Source organism: Rhinolophus hipposideros, assembly GCF_964194185.1.
Source record: "Rhinolophus hipposideros genome assembly, chromosome: 12".
In the NCBI taxonomy this organism is placed as follows: domain Eukaryota; kingdom Metazoa; phylum Chordata; class Mammalia; order Chiroptera; family Rhinolophidae; genus Rhinolophus; species Rhinolophus hipposideros.
Genome location: NC_138058.1, coordinates 9622169 through 9639923, shown reverse-complemented (window position 1 = coordinate 9639923; position 17755 = coordinate 9622169). Strand labels below are relative to the sequence as shown.

Sequence of the window (17755 nt, the reverse complement as noted above, 5' to 3'; positions counted from 1 at the left end):
TTTCCCTTTCAAGTTCCTTTGTAATCCAATTAATTAAAATCCTTTTTCTTGGTCAGACATTTTCTTACCATTTCTACACACTAGATAATTTGGGTGCACTTCTGTATTATCTCAAGAAAGTCACATCAATTATGTGTTTTTCTGATCGAGGAGGCCCCGCTGAATGGAAGCAAAAGGGCATTGACCAAGAATATACACAACTAGGACGTTAATATTCAATCCTTAGTTTTTTGGTTTCTTCCAATGACAAAGGAAGAGATAAATAGATAGAAATGCATCAGGAAAATATTTGCAAATTATATGTCTGATAAGGATCAGACCCAGAATATATAAAGAACTCTGGCAACTCAATAATAAAAAGAGAAATAACCCAATTAAAAATGGGTAAAGGCATTGAACAAACAGTTCTCCAAAGAAGATACACGGATGCCCAATAAGCGCATGAAAAGATGCTCAACATGTCTCCTTATTAGGAAAATACATATAAAACCACAGTAAAATACTTCTCATCCATTAGGATGGTTATAATAAAAATGGCAGGTAATAACAAGTGTTGGAGAGGATGAGGAGCAACTGGAACCCTTGTACATTATTGATGGGAATATAAAATGGTGCCGCCACTGAAGAAAACAGGCAGCTCCTCAAAAGGGAAACACAGAGTTACCATATGATCCAGCAATTCCACTCCTAGCTCTATACAAAGACAATGGAAAACATACAGGGTCAGACAATTAAGTTTGCGAACTCTAGCTAGAAAAAGTGCTACATATCTCATTGCTGAATATCACTACGGTCACCTTCGAAGTACTCCCCTTGGGAAGCTATGCACTGACGCCAGTGCCTAGACCACCCTTCAAAGCAATTTTGGAACTCTTTCTCTGGAATGGCCATCAGAGCTGTCATCATATTACCCTTGATGTCCTGAATGTCATCAAAATGTCTTCCTTTCAATATTTCCTTTATCTTCAGGTAAAGAAAGAAGTCACTGGGGGCTAGACTAGGTGAGTAGGGAGGGTGTTTCAATACAGTTATTTGTTTACTGGCTCAAAACTCCCTCCCAGACAGTGCCGTGTGAGCTGGTGCATTGTCGTGCTGCAAGAGCCATGAATTGTTGGTGAAAAGTTCAGGTTGTTTTCGTCTAACTTTTTCATGCAGCATTTTCAGCACTTCCAAATAGTCAACTTGGTCAACTGTTTGTCTAGTTGGTACAAATTCATAATGAATAATCCCTCTGATATCAAAAAAGTTTAGCAACATCATTGCAACAAGTTTGCGAATTTAATTGTCAGACATCATATGTCCATACAAACACTTGTACGTGAATATTCATAGCAGCCTTATTCCTAATAGCCAAAACATGAAAGTAAATGTCCATCAACTGATGAATGGATGACTAAAAATGGATAAATAAAATGTGATATGTTCATAAAATGGAACAGTATTTGCCATAAAAAGGAATGAAGTATTGCTATGTACCACAACATAATGAATCCTGAAAACATTGTGCTAAGTGAAAGAAATCAGTCACAAAACTATATATTGTATGATTTCATTTATACGAAATGTCCACAGTAGGCAAATCCATAAAGACAGAAGACAGACTAGTGATCGCCAGGGGCTAAGGGTCTTATAACCCTAAAAGCTTTCTGGAGGGTATACTTTATTTATTTTCTATTTTTTTAAAAAAAGATTTTATTGGGGAAGGGGAACAGGACTTTATTGGGGAACAGTGTGTATTTCCAGGTCTTTTTCCAAGTCAATTGTTGTCCTTTCAGTCTTAGTTGTGGAGGGTGCAGCTCAGCTCCAGGTCCAGTTGCCGTTGCTAGTTGCAGGGGGCACTGCCCACCATCCCTTGTGGGAGTCGAACCGGCAACCTGGTGGTTGAGAGGACGCACTCCAACCGACTGAGCCATCCGGGAGCTCAGTGGCAGCTCAGCTCAAGGTGTTGTGTTCAATCTTAGTTGCAGAGGGCGGAGCCCACCATCCCTTGCGGGACTCGAGGAGCCGAACTGGCAACCTTGTGGTTGAGAGCCCACTGGCCCATGTGGGACTCGAACCGGCAGCCTCTGGCGTCAGGAGCATGGAGCTCCAAGTGCCTGAGCCACCGGGCCGGCCCGAGGGAGTACATTTATGTGAGTTGCATCCTTGTCACTAATGCATGTCATTTCAGCTCAAGATGGCATCATGTCTAACAGGCGAGGAAAATGTTTGTGAACTGGATGGGGAGAGGGAATCAGAAGGTGCAGGAAAGTGGTTGTGTGAGGAAAGAGGAACTGGAATAATTAGTGGATCATCAAATGGACCCCCTGGGAGCTTTGGGGACAAAGCTTTATGGAACTAGAGCAAATTTAGGGAGAGAGAAGTGGCTGCACATTGCTATGAGAGCTGGTCAGAGACGAGTGGGAGATGGAAGAGATGCTTGAACACCTGTGTGCTGAGCTTTCTCTCTGTGGAGTTTGCTCCTCTTCCAAGACAGCTCTCTCAAAAGCTCCTCAGGTGACTGTTAGCTTCAGGATTACAGGGATATGTGGGCAAAAGAGAAGAGGTAACACGAATCTGGACAGAGAGCAATTTATTTAGAGGAATTATATGTTGCCTTCAAGGGGAATGAACAAACTTCAGTGAAGAGAAATGGAATTCAGCTTCTCTCTCTGATTAGGGCTGGGACCTGTACTGTGAAAGACACACCACGTCTCAGGTGCACAGGCTGCAGACAGAGATACATCTTGGCTATCAGCAAGCGCCTGCAAGCACATACTTATTCTGTGGGCTGAGGTTTTCATCTATCATTCAGCAATGTCTTTTCTGCCTACCAGAACAGTTAAAAAGATGGAGGTGGAGAGACGAGTGGCTACGAGGCATTTACATTTCTGGACTCTCTTTGTTTTCTGCACAGAAGCAATGATTAAACTCAGGCCATACTAATTTAGTTATTTGTGCTCAGTAAGTGCTTACCCTGTACTCATGGCATAAAGGCAAACCAACCCTCCCACCAACACCATCCCCTTTGTGATCCTGTTTCACCAAAGCAGTTTCTTTTCCTGTCACTGCCTGTAAAATGCAGGGGCTGCTATAGGACAGGGCAGGAATCAATGTCCAAGCATATTGTCCCAAACTTTCTACGTGACACCACTTCTTCGATGTGTCATTCCTCAGTGTTGAATTGCCTCCGCAATATGAACCCCTCCAAGAAGTCATTTCGAGAGGTCATCATTTGGAACGGCCTCCATGGCTTTCCTACACCCACTGGGCTACAGTCTGTATATGGTCTGGCACTGCTCCATCAGAAACTAGATTCGTTCACATACTAGAATCTGTCTGTCCTCTGATGCCAGACTACACCGAGGCCTGGTCAGTAGCTCTGATGAGAGCTGCTGCTCAACCTTGGGCAGAGACGCCTTCAACCTGGGAGAGCAATGGGGGCTGTGTGAGCCAGGGCACCATCCATGACAATCTTTCATTAAAATATTTTGGGGAAGAAGGGTAAAAATATTTTCAGATCCTCCTTTCTTGATAATCAACTAGATCTACCTAGAAACCCAGCATTTGCCCAAACTATCAATTGAAACTTTTTCATTTCAGGGAAAACCTCTTTTGATTACATTAATGTCCAGATCTTCAAAATGAAAGCTGACCCAAATACCATCAAGCAGAATGTCACTCAGTAGAAGAGCTCCCGAGGGCTCGCCAGGAAGATACAAACCCTAAAACCCGTGGCGTTTGAGCCTGTAAGCTCTGTAAGGAAAGATGTTTCAATAGAAGAGAAATTTCTCGGGTGGGCTTTCTTTGTCAATCAATATTTATTGAATGTCCATACAACTGGTGGTCTGAGCATAAATTCACGTAGTCGCAGGATCATCTCACATGTCAGAGGAAAATGAGGGAGGAGGGGTTGGCTGATAATCGGAGAATCTTATAAACTGAAAGCTTATTCCTAATTTGTCACCTTAACCTGAGCTAGGAAATAGATTCCCATCCCTAATTCATCTAATAAATTAAATGAAGAAATCACAGCACTAAAAAGCAAACAGAATAATGGAATGAAACAGACTTTAAATAAACTAACAAAAGTTAGGCAAGACACGTTTGTTGGTTGTGGTCTGGATGGGTAGTAACGTCACACAAGGTGGAAAAACCACTGCCCTGTGGTTCTCAGGCTGTAATCTTGACTTCATTTTACAAATGACATGAGCCTTCCTGGTGGCCAGATCACAGTTCTCAGCAAGCATTTGCCAGAAATCCAGGAAATGCATGTAAGATGCACTCAAAGTCCTCATTACCCCAACGCAGTGTCAGAATCGCCCAGGAGCTCTTTAAAACTATGAACACCGGTCTGGTCCTTGGGCTGGGGGAGGGACCAGACTGTCTAGGTCATTATGACATGGCGCTCTCATCCTGTCCCCACGCAACTGAGCGTCACGCTACCACTCTAAATTTGTGGGAGTTCCACTTTATAACATTCCTGTATCAATCTGGATGTGCTGCTCTCGCCTACTCTGTCTTTATCATTCTTGGAGTATCCTCCCTCCACTCATCCATGGACCCAGAAGGCCCTCAGACAGCTTCCGCTGCCCTCTCCAGTACACCAATGGCGAAAGTAAGGCACTAAGTGGATCAGATAGTTCATTTTCCTCAGGAACTTTGTTGGTGACTTTGTCTCAGGGAAACTAACTTGGTCCTTTTGCAGAACTGAAAGGCACTTTTATGTACTTATTATTCTGTCATATTTGTTTTCCAAATTATCTCCCCCAGGAGGAAGGGAAGAGTAATAGCAGCCAATTCAATATGCCCTGGGCTGGGAGTCATGACAACTGTGTCCAATTAAATCCGGTAGGATTATTGTGACATTTTAGAGACAGGAAGTTCAGGGACTAGAGGATCAGGATGATGAAGCATTTGGGGAAAAATCCATAACTAGATGGGATGGACTATCCCACGCTGAATTTTACAGATTCATTTAAAACGTCTTGGGGATGGTCAGTTGGTTAGAGTGTGGTGCTAATAACACCAAGGTTGCCGGTTCAATCCCCGCATGGGCCACAGTGAGCTGCGCCCTCCTTAAAAAAAATAAATAAAGTAAAATAAAATAAAATAAAAAGTCTTTAAGGTCCTTGTGCAGCTATAAAATATGTAGACATATTTCTTGCTTTCATTATTCTCAAGATATTGGCCTCTCCCAGCTTCAGTTAAGGAAACACCATCTGCTGTGTATTTTCTTTATCATTAAACTTCCTGAGATTTTTTTTTGGAAACTCAATGTCCTTACCCATATCAGTTTAGATCTAACTTTCTCTTTAGTACACAGGCCAGTTAATGGACTTAAGGATCAATTTGGGGAGATATATGCGTCAACATACATTTGGGGGCTACTGAGTGAAAGGCATTTCTTATACATACAATGGAATATTATTCAGCCACGAGAAAGAAGGAAATCCTGCCATTTTGTGACAACTCGGGTGAACCTTGAGGGTATTGTGCTAAGTAAGATAACTCAGCAGAGAAAGACAAATACTGTATGATATCACTTACATGTGGAATCTGAAAAAGCCAACCTCATACAAATGCAGTGGCGCTTACCAGGGGCAGGTGGGGTGGGAGGAATGAGGAGATGTCCGCCAAAGGGCACAAACTTACACTTGGAAGATGAATGAGTGCACAGCAGAGTGATTCTGTCAACAGTACTGTATTATAAACTTTAAAGTTGCGAAGAGGCTAGATCTTAAATGTTCTCATTACAAAAAAGAAATTACCATTGTGTGACATGTTAGCTAACAATACAGTGGTAATCATGTTAAGATGTATAAATGTATCAAACTGACACTGTTGTACACCTTAAACTCACACGACGTTAAAGGTCAATAATTATCTGGCAACAAAAGAGTATTTCTTAGCTACATGCCAAGCACATATATCAGCTTTGATTACAACAAGCTTTCTGGTTAAAGCTCTCAACTTAATACAACTAGGGTATAAATAAAATATGAAGTCAATGAGCCAAGGATCAGGCACACTATAGGTCCTCCTAGGCCACATTAAGGATTTGTTATTCCCGGGATTGGATTTGGGTTTTGAAAGATTACTTTGGCTGCAGGATTGAGGATGCATTCAAGGTGATAGAGAGTAGACTAGGGAAGTCAATTGGGGCAACTTTAGTATATGTTGTCAGAATAGATAATAGTTGAATGTGTGAAAGTTTCACACACACAAATCTATCATCTATCTATCTATCTATCTATCTATCTATCTATCTATCATCATCATCTGTCTGTCTCATCCATCCATCCATCCATCCATCCATCCATCCATCCATCCATCCATCATTGTATCTATTATCTATCCATCATCTATCTGCTTATTAAACACATAACAGTACGTATACAATTGTCTCGCACACCAAATGAAGTTCTAAACAAGTACAGAGGGGCTGTCCAGCCTGCCTGTGCAGTAGACTCCACCTTGCACCCCTCGCCCCTAAGGCCTACATTGTGTTTGTTATTTGTTGGACAGCTTCCTTTTCCTGGGCTGTGGGTGCAGGTGGAGGTGGAGCTCACCAGCCTGTGCCAGTGCAGACTCTGCAGTAACCAGCGCTAACCCCCATGGATGCAAAGGCAGCTGGTAGCCGAAACACCCAGTGGGCAGGACAGGAAATGCCTGGGAAGGCGCCCCTTTTCTTGTCTCGGAGCTTAGCGGCCACTCTGCTTTCCTCGCTGTCGGACCTTGGTTTAAGGCTCCTTAGCCCCAACATGGCTCACATGAGCCCTGGTCCACAGGGGCCTTGGGACCCACCACATGGGAAGGCCCTGTTCTGGCTTTGTCTCCCCACTTAGAATGAAACAGGGAAAATCCAGCTCATCCCTAGCCTCACAGACCTGCAGCTGTCTGCCTGGGACCTTCCAGTAGACGATTCCTTCCACCACCCGAGCTCTGCAGCAGCTTGTTTCACTGCTCTGTGCTCTGTTGCCTGTCTCCAGGAGCAGGTGTGCTCTGGGTTCTGGAATCAACAGGCTTCAGCATAATGACTGCTTTCGAGATGCCCGAATAGGAACACCTCAGACATTTAGAAAGGTATCCTGGGAATATACTTCCAGTAACAGCAAGTTTGACTGGCTAAGAACAAGGAGAACATTCCACGAGAATGGAAACGTTCCTTTCCCTGGCTTCTTGCCATACCCAGTAGGGACCTAGGCCAGCTGGACTATCTCCTGCCCTCTGAAGTCTCTCACTGTCAGTGTCCCAAGGGGAAGTGACAGCGTCTCAGCCACACTGCGTTTCACAGTGTGTTGCTATTTTGATTATTACCATGTCCCTCCTAAGAACTAATAAATTTGTTTGCTTGATATGTTTTTCATGCTCTGTGTAAAGAATAATAGAATTTTGGGGCTGGGATGAATCTTACTCGAGTTCCTAAAGTGTCACTACATTTTACAGGTGAAATGACTGAGTTCCTGGGGGTTAAAGGACTCCCCTGAGGCTGCCTGCTGCATTTGCTGCTCCTGATGGTGGTGGTGGGGTTCTCTTGGAGCCCCCACACTAGCTCAGCGCAGGTGTCTCCTGGCAGGAGTTGATTTCAAGCTCTACATTTTGAATTCAGACAAAGGTGTTGGATCAATGCTCTATTTGTGCTTGAATGTCTTTTAGAGACTTTTTGAGAAAGTGTATGAAAGGATTTCAGGTCTTTATTGCACACATCTCTCCAAGGGGGCACAGTAATTAATTTGAAAAACAATAGTCACTGTGCTGCCTGTGCCTCAGAAACAAACCATTGGCTCTTCCTTCAACTTCCAACCCACCCTTACCCCCCACCATTTTCTGTAACAAGAGCTGCCATTTTCCCACCAAGTATTGTCCAAGACATGTTGCAAATATTTCCAACCCTCCTGTCAAATAGATAGAGCTACTTTAAGATGGAGTTGGAGCTGACATCCCAGAGGAACTGCCTTCTTATGGTTTATGCCTCAAACCTTTGGAATGCTAAAACAGGGCAAAATAATCTTTGAACTGGGCCTGAACCAACCAACACTGTGTCCCAAAGAACTGTTTGCAAAGATAGCAAGAAAGTAGTTATTATGACTACTAGACTGAAAAATAAAAACACCGTTTAGAATTGACGTCATGATGTTACGTTACCTGCACCAATAGAAATGCTTTCTCTTTCTATTGATGTAATTGTTCCCCTTCCTTTTCTCATAAATACCCATTGCCCTTGTCTCCTAATCAGAATCCTATTTGGTATTCTGCCTGAATCAATGTGTCCGGAATAGCTATTCTTACTGATCTCAAATAAATGCTTGTTGCCTCTCACTTTGAAAGGCCTTTTAGTTTTAGGTTAGCACTCTCAATAACCCTATGAGGTAGAGATTATTCTTTCCATTTTACAGATGAGAAAACAGAGGCTCCCAAAGGTCAAGTACCTTGCCCCAATTCACACAGCTTGGTGACTGGTGGAATTCTGTTAATAAATAAATCCAAGGGTATCCTACTCTTTCCACTTCAAGTCGGTGAAGACAGCACATTGCATGTCAGGGCCCTGTTGAAGTCATACGACTCAGAGAGGACCCACCCCATAGCCTCTCTGCTTTATGCAGAAGACCTGTGTATGGAGAGGTCAAATCCTTGCCTACCTGCAGAACTCTCCTTCTGATTCCGGCAGCAGGAGCGAGGCCATGGGGTTCTTCATCAGATTGGCCACCACGGGGTCCTTGGGTGTCACATAGAAGTAAGGAATCCCAGTGCTATTGTTCAAGGGTCCATCGCTGATGGGCACGCAGTTCCCAAACGGCAGTCCTGGGATCTAACACAGGAAAAAACGTTTTTTCAATGCAGGCTTGTGGATTGCCTTGTGTTGGGAGCTTAGCTTGTGTCGATGGCCAGGAAACATAGCACCAGGGATGTGAAGGGAGCATGGCATCACCATGGTCCTGACAAAGAGTAAAGTAAGGCACAGTGCTTCCCAATCTGCCCCATTTACCCAGGGGTAGCTCCAGAATTTCTACAGAGGAGCTTCGTGGTGACATTATGCTTGGGAGGGATGATTAGGGGATTATTCTCATATATATATATACACACACATATATATATTTTTATTTTTTGTTTTTTAAGGAGAGTGCAGCTCACAGTGGCCCACGTGGGGAGCAAATTGGCAACCTTGGTGTTATTAGCACTGTGCTCTAACCAACTGAGCTAACCGGCCACCTCTGGGGGATTCTTCTTGAAGCTACAAGTACAGAGCCAACACATTCACTTTATTAAATCGGAAGTTATTTGGGGCAGGGGTAATGAAATTTATGGAGGGGTGCTAATACCTTTCCTACACGCTGCCCCTGGGAGCCCCACTGCCTTCACTGCCTCCCCTAAGTTTCTAACAACTTTGGGGATAGAATTCAATTCTTGGCTTTGACATCTTTACTGGTCTTTGGATTCCAAGAACTTTCTATTATGGCTTCTTTTAGGACCACACCACTTCTCATGGATTAGTTACTTTTTTTAATTGTAATCAATAATATTTTGTTATATAATTCAGCCCCTTATGGGAAACTGGTTTCTCATCCTGTTAGCTTAAAAGGAAGTTCAGACATGTGCTATACCATTTTTTGGTCATCTAGTAGAGTGGGTGAAATTCTTAGACCTATAGACAAATATTTCTTAGGTCTTCCCAAGTCCTGCTGGGTCCAGCTTCCCCATCTCATGAGCTTTGCCCTTTACAGAGTGCTCCTCACTCTTACTTAGCTCAGAATTCAGGGGTTGTCTTTGTCTTTGAAGTGCTGCCTGACAAGACTGTAAAACTGTGATAAGGGATGGCTTGAATCTTTTAAAAAACCACAGTGTAAAAGAGTCCTCCAAAATGGCAATATAAATTCATTCACAGGTTCTCTTTTTCAGCTTGTCATAAATTGCTGAGAGTCATGCTTTGTACACAGGGCAGGCACGTGTTCTCTGAATTTATTGAGTTTGGATTAAATATCAGTATTGGAAAGGAGAACTACTAACAAAGCTCCAGAAACGATGTCAAGGGTCAAAATACCTTGAATACATTGGCACTGTACTTTTGATGGCTTGAAACAATCTGTGTTTTACACCAAGATCAGCTTCGTATTTAAGCTTGATATCTTCTTAAGGTGTATCTTAGGCGCATAAGATGTAACCATGAAAAACGATTTGGATGCTGTTAAAGAGGTTAAGAGCATCACCATAATCAGAATAAAGTTGTCATTTAGATAATTTTTTAAGCTAAAAAGCACCCTCAAAACTACCTAGTCAACCACTGAATGTCACAGATGAGGAAAGTAAAGTGGAGAACTCAGTGACTTGGCCACGGTGTCAGAGCTGCTGAGAACCATGGCTGAGGCAAGAACCTATACATAAAACATTATTATTATTATTATTATTATTATTATTATTTTGCATGACGTAAATAGTTCATTACTGTCCTATAAAACAAAAACAAACAAATGAAAAACCCGCTTACAGTCCTAAAAGCATTCTGGAGGGTGTATACTTATGAAAGTTACAATCTCATCGTTTATCCATGTCATTTCAGCCTAAGGTAGAATCATGTCTAACAGGCAAATAAAATATTTGTGAACTGAACAATAAAATCTGCAGCTGATAACAGCTCGTTCCAGCATTTACACACCTGGCACTCAAAGCCTCCTTTCCCGAAAAATTCTTGAGTTCCATTTTTTTAGATGTAAATTTACACCAAGGCCCTGGGGATGTCTTTCTCCCAGTCCCCCCCAATTCAGTTCGGTGTCAGTAGGTGACAGGGAAGTGCAGGTCTGCAGGCGGCCGCTGTGAGCTGGGAGGGGCTGATCCACGCCTACCCTGTGATGCTGAAGGACATCAGGTGGCTTCTTTTGTCCAGGTCTCTGGTCAGGCGCTGGTTATCGTACGTCTCTAGGACTGCGCGCTTCAGTCCCCAACCACCCAGCAGGGAGCCTGGCCGTCAGCCCCCGCCTCCCCTCCCCCCCCACTTCGCCAGGAGAACCTAAGCACAGTCTGGTTCCTTTATTTATAGGGTGCCCACCGCCCAATCCAGCCCACTGGGCACATGTTAGACTTGTATCCTAGGAGATGAGTGGTCGCCAGCATCTTCCCGTCCCCTGGGCGCGCCATCTGGGGGCCAGGCCACTGCGAGGCAGGCACCTGTCACAGGCTCCCCGCGGGGTGGCTTACCTTCTCGTGCGCCGACACGGTGGCCAGACAGCCCCAGGCGCTGGCGTGGGCCAGGAAGCGGGCGGTGCTGGGGCGCAGCCGCGGGCCGCTCTCGCGCCGGTAGGAGAACATCCCGGGCGGCGCGGGGGACGGCCGGGCGCGGGCGGTGCCCGCGGGGGGCGGCAGGTGAGCGTCCTCCTTGTGCGCCGAGGCCGGGAAGCCACGCTGCCAGATGCTTCCCGAGTCCTCCAGCAGCGCGGGCATCGCCTCCTCGGTGGAGGCGCTGTCCAGCTCCTCATCCACTTCGTTGGTGACGGCCCAGGACACCGAGCTCACGATCACGTAGCCCGCGGCCGGGGACAGCAGGGCGCTGCAGCACAGCAGCCAGGAGAGGCGGGTCCCCGGCCCCGCCAGCCTTTGGCCACGGCGCACCGACATCTTGCAGGCAGCGCGTGGGGCCGCAGGGACCGCGGGGACCGCGGGGACCGCCAGCAGCGCGCCAGCGGCCGACCAGGGCGGCAGCGCCCCCCGGCGGCGAACGCTGGGAGCCGGAGCCCGCTTCCCTCCGGCGCAGGATTCCGGGGCGGGGTCGCCAGCTCCGGGGACGCCCTGGCAGCCGCGCGCCGCTGGGAAAAGTCGAGGCTGCTGCAAGACCGGATTCCACTCCAACGCTGCACGCGCTGCCGTCGCCGTGTGCAGAGTCCCCGGCGGGTGCCAGGCCTGGGCGTGGGCTCGGTTCCCGCTGGATGGCACAGGCTTTGCAGCCAGACACTGGGCGTTCACATCCCGGCTCCATACACTCCTCCAGTCCCCAGCTGTGCGCGCCTGCCGAGGCACTTAACCTCTCTGTGCCCCAATCCCGCCGTTTGAAAATAGCATCTAACTCAGGGGTGATGGGTGGGAGGATTAAACGAGTTAATGTGTGGAGAGGCTTGGAACGGTGCGTGGCATGGAGCAAGCATTGTACTTTGATGATAGATCCAAGTAGGGATTATTCTCATTATTTTATGGAGGAGGAAACTGAGTCACTGGTGAAGGTAAGATTAGCTCCAGGTCCGTCTGATATCAGAGTCATTTCTCTTTCTCTGTTAAGGACAATGGCCATCTCACACTTAGCTATGACAGGAGGGCATTGCCGCCATTTCTAAAAGCAGAATCAAGTTGTTTACATATAAACTAAAATCAAGGCTAGCCAGCACCCAAAGAGAATGTCACCCCGGATGGAATAGCCAGAAAATTGTATGAATGTGCCACAATTTAAAAACATTCTCTTATTGATGGAAATTTGGGCTGTTTTAATCGTAAAAATGTGTAACTATCAAAATAATTCTACACTATATGCTCCTTCACCTCTGTGTATTACGGTATCTATAATCTGGCCCAAAGGAGACATTTTCTGCTCTAGATTTTCTACCTAGAGGCTAATAATCTGGCTTCAAATTTGTCATAGATGAAAATAACTTGAACTAACACTAAATTTTTAAAATATAAACATTGTGGCAAATGTTACATTCTGCGGGAACCAGATGATCCACTGTCTATCCCATCCTCCACTCCATTCATCACCTCCTGTCCCCTTCCATTCAAAGCCATTTTTGTGCATATCCATTCCTCTCTCCATTCATCAATCCATACGATAATGGTTTTAAAATACTTTGATTGAAGATAGGACATATGCAGAAAATATATATGTACAATTTAAAGAGTCATTTGAAGGAAGACAGGGAATGTTGCCAGTTCCTCAGAAACTCTCTTTATGCCTTCCCCTCCCCCACACCCTTCCTCCTCTCCTAGAGGTAATTACTATCTTGACAGTTGTGGTCCATGTCTCTTTGTTTTTCTTTAGAGATGTATTTGCTGTGTATACATCCCTAAATATTATAGATTAGTTTTATCTATTTTGAACTTTGTATAAATGGAATCATTTATGTATTTTTGGTGTCTTTCCACTTTCAGTCAAATTCCATTTGTGAGAATTATTCTTGTTGTGTTGTTTGTGATGCTGCCACGGTTATTTACATTTCCCCAGTGTCTGTCAATTTTTAGCAGCTTTTCCTGTATTTACTCTTTGTTTATCTTATTTAGAAAAGTATCTGTTTAAATATTTGGTCATTTAAAAATCTGGTTGTATGTCTTCTTTTTATTGAGTTGTGAGAGTTATTTTATTTATTCTCCATACCAGTCCTTTATTATGTATACATTTTGCAAATATTTTCTCCCAGTCCGTGGCTTACATTTTCATTTTCTTAACAATGTCTTCTGAATAGCAAACATTTAAAATTTTGATGACATCTAATTTATCAAGTTTTTTCTTCTATGGTTTGTGCTTTCTGTATCTTTTCTAAGAAATCTTTGCCTGGCCTTAAGCTCCTGAAAAATGTTTCAGATATTTTATTCTAGAAGTTTAATAGTTTCACCTCTTAAATTTAGGTCTATAATCCTTTAAAGATAATTTTTGTTTGTGGTCGAGGTTTATGTTGTCTATTTGTCTAAATTGATCCATTACTTTTTGTTGAAGACTATCTTGCCATACACATTATTATTGTTTTGTCTGATGCTGTAATTTTCTTAATACAACAAATATTGTTTATTTTATCCAATCCATGATTATTTAGATTTAGCTACGTGCTTTCCAATTTCCTTCCTCGTAATCCTTTCTTGCATCTCAGACCTTCCATTCTGGATCATGCCTTTCATACTGAAGTACATCCTTTAGAACTGCTTTTAGTGAAGTCTACTAGTGGCAAGCTCTCTTTTGTTGGTCTAAAATGTATTTCTCTTTCATTCATAGAAAATATTTCTGCTGAGTATCAAATTCCAAGCTAGTAGGTATATTTTCAACACATTAAAGCTACCATTCCACTTTGATATTGTTGATATTGACAAGTCCGAATTTAGTTTTACTGTCACTTCTTTGAAGATAACCTCTCTTTATTTTTCTTATGACTTTTAAACTCTTCTCTATGTCTTCGGTATGTGTCTACGTGTGAGTTCTTTCCTTCTTTCTTTCCTTCTTTCCTTTCTTTTATTTTTCTTGGAATTTGTTGGGTGTCTTTCATCAGTCCTGGAAAATTCTCAACAATTATCTCCATAAACATGACCTCTTATTCATTCTTGGAAACATATTTCAGGCCTTCTCCTTGGTTAATATCTCTATCGTGTCTTTTATATCTTTTGTCGTTGTGCTATATTTTATTGTTATGGGATGAATGTTTGTGTCCCTCCAAAATTCATATGTTGAAGCCCTAACCCCCAGTGTGATTGTATTTGGGGATTGGGCCTCTAATGAAATAATTAAGTTTGGATGCAGACATAGGGTAAGTCCCTGATCTAATAGGATTGTGCCCTTATAAGAAGAGACACCAGAGAGTTCTCTCTTTCCCTATGCACTCACACTGAGGAAAAGCCATGTGATGACACAGTGAGAAGGTGGGCCATCTGCAAACCAGAGAGTTCTCACTAGAAACCAAATTGTCTGGAACCTTGATCTTGGATTTCCTAGCCTCCAGAATTGTGAGAAAATAAATTTCTGTTGTGCAAGCCACCCAGTCTATGGTGTTTTGTTATAGCAGTCCAAGTAGATGACTACAATGAATAATATACTGAAATTGGTTTACCCATTATTCTATTGATAGGTATTATTGTCGTTTCCAGTTTTATCTATTATGAATAAAGCTACTATAAATACCCTATACAAGTCTTTTTAAGAATATATGCTTTCTTTGTTTTGGGTAAATACCTAGGAGTGGAATTGCTGGGTCATCATGTAGGTATATGTTTAAGTTTATATGAAATTATCTGTTATGGACTAAATGTTTGTGTCTCAAAAATTTATATGTTGAAGCTCTAACCCCCAATGTGATGGTATTTGGAGACAGGGCCTTAGGGTGGCAATTAGGGTTAGATTAGGTCATGAGGGTGGGGCCCTCACGATGGGATTCATAACCTTATATGAAAAGGAGACTCTCCCTCTCAGCCCTGCCCTATTGCATGTATAGGCCAGGGAAAGGCTGTGTAAAGATGTAGCAAGAAGGCAGACATTTGCAACCCAGGAAGAGGGCCTTCACTAGGAACTGAATGGCCTAGCACCTTGATCTTGGACTTCCAGCCTCCAAACTGTCAGAAATAAATGTCTGCTGTTTAAGCCACTCCATGTATAGTATTTTGTTATGGCAGCCCAAGCAGACTGAAACACTGTCAAACTGTTTTTTCCCAGAATCATTTTTATCATTCTATTACCGTACTAGCTATAGATGAGTAGCCCATGAGGTCCCTAAATGATGCATGAGGTCATGTCACTTACACAGAAGGGACTATTTTGAATAGGAACTCAATTACTTGGCTTAGTAACATTTTTTACAGATTTCTGATTTGTTCATTATAAGCAATCCTGAGCCATCAAGATGTGCTCCTATAAAAAGGACTCTCCCTTTAGCAAATATCAGCAAATACTACAAAAAGATTTGACTAGGAGTGGGGGTAAATAGATTGCAGACTTGCAGCTTACCCAGTACTTCCCACTCACATTGTCAAGGACAATGAGAAGAAGAGTCAAAAGTAACACAGCTCAATTTCAAGGCTGGAAATATACAAGAGGAGCCTGGGATGTCCTCTCAAGTAAGAAAAATATGAAGCTAGAAAAGACTAGTGGGTCATGTCAACAGAACACAGGCAGCAACTTTAAAAGTCTTCCACTAGCAAACAATGGAATAATTTAAGCATCAGCAAGAAAAATGATGGCAGTCTCTTAAAAAAATGAAACATGCATTTACCATACTCCCAAGCATTTGCTCTCGTGGGCACTTATCCCAGAGAAATAAAAACACAGGTCCCCCCACAAAGACATATACACCACTGTTCACAGCAGGTTTATTTGTGATAACCCCAAACTTGGAAACAGCCCAAATGCCTCCCAACATGTGACTGGTTAAACAAACCATGGTACATCCATACCATGGGACACTACTCAGCAATAACAAGAAACAAACTGTTGGTATATGCAACAACTTGGGCTTAAGAACCTCCACAAACCATCACACTGGGGCCTAGGGCTTCAACATGAACTTTGGGAGAATACCAACATTCAGCCCATTACAGGGAGTTCAGATATAGCACTACCTATAAAGCGTTATACAAAAAAAAAATAAATAAATAAAAATCTACCAATGTCTAGATTTAACTTCTAGTTTATAGAAATACAGAATACAATGGAAAAGTTATGTGACTTAAAATGAAACATTCCATAGCACCACAAATCCAGTTTCTTCAACAAATAAATGGCGTTAAAAATTAGGGGTGTGTGGTTGTAGATATGAAAATATTTAATAGACATAAGACAAAATGCAATGTATAGACCAACTGTTAAAAGACATTATTGAGAGGGGGTTGTCACTGTGTGAGGGAAATAAATGATAAATGTCTAACTATTACATTATTTTGTGCACCTAAAACTAATTTAAAAAGTTTAAAAAAAATTCCTAAAAAAAGAAAGAAGCCATTATGAGGTAAGTAGAGAAACCTGAATTTGGGCTAAGAATGTTGATACTTTACTTACGTGTGATAAAGGAGTATTGGTTAGGTAAAAAATTCTGTTGCAGAGACATAGCAAAACATTTCCTGTTATAATATTTGCAAATCATGTGCCTAACACGGGACTTGCATCTGGCATGTCCAAAGAATATTTACAACTCAATAACAAGGAAATAAATAACCCAATTAATAATTGTGCAAAGGATCTGAATAGACATTTCTTCAGAGAAGACATGCAAATGGCCAATAAGCGCATGAAAAGATGTTCAACATCATTAGTCATTAGGGAAATGCAAATCAAAACCACAACACATACCACTTAACACTACTAACATGCTTATAAACAAAAAGGCAGATGATCAATATTGGTGAAAATGTGGAACCTTCACACATTTCTGATGGGAATATAAAATGGTGTAGCCACTTTGCAAAACAGTTTGGCAATTCTTAAAAAGGTTAACCAGTTAGCATATGAACCAACAATTGTTACTCAAGTAGAAATGACATTATTCATATTTTCCGTTAAGTGAAAACAACCTAAACGTCAATCAAATGATAAATGCACAAATAAAATGTGGTCTAGTCATACAATAGAATATCATTTGTCAATAAAAGGAGTGATTGCTAGGGACTGGGAGAAAAGGAGAAGGGAGAGTGACAGCTTTTCCTGCACCCTGATATATTCAGTGACTTCCTCTGGCATCTCCTGAGCACATTATTTCTGATTCACCCTTACCTGGAATGAGAAGCCCTTTGGGTGTTCCCATTTATGAGATCTGCTGTTAGACTCCGCACCCTGGGTGAGTCTGGTATTTGACTACTTCCCTCTTTAACTGAAGAAGTCATCAAATGTGAAGCTCAAAGTCGTGTGGACCAGGAAAAGTAGGCTTGGTGCTTAGCTCATCTCCCTATATTCCACTTTCTCTTTGATTTTTACCTGGAGATTCTTTTTCTACCACGTCAGATTTTTGATGCTTTTAAGATGTTGTATATTTTTTCCAGCATGTTAATTGTTTTCACTTGATGAATTGGTTCAACTCAATGAGCCTGGTATATTCCTGGATACCAGTGATTT

General features: G+C 42.6%; 1 protein-coding gene across 1 annotated transcript in view; it reads right to left on the bottom strand.

Annotated features, from left to right (window-relative positions):
- Positions 1-11953, bottom strand: part of CREG2 (cellular repressor of E1A stimulated genes 2) — a 29286-nt gene extending 17333 nt beyond the window's left edge. Inside the window, exons 1-2 of the mRNA XM_081068824.1 lie at positions 11173-11953; positions 8622-8791 (exon numbers count right to left, since the gene is read on the bottom strand). Coding sequence (XP_080924950.1) covers positions 8622-8791; positions 11173-11589 — 587 coding nt within the window. The 5' untranslated portion in view covers positions 11590-11953. The remainder of the gene's footprint in view (positions 1-8621; positions 8792-11172) is intronic.
- Between the last annotated feature and the right edge of the window lie 5802 nt (positions 11954-17755).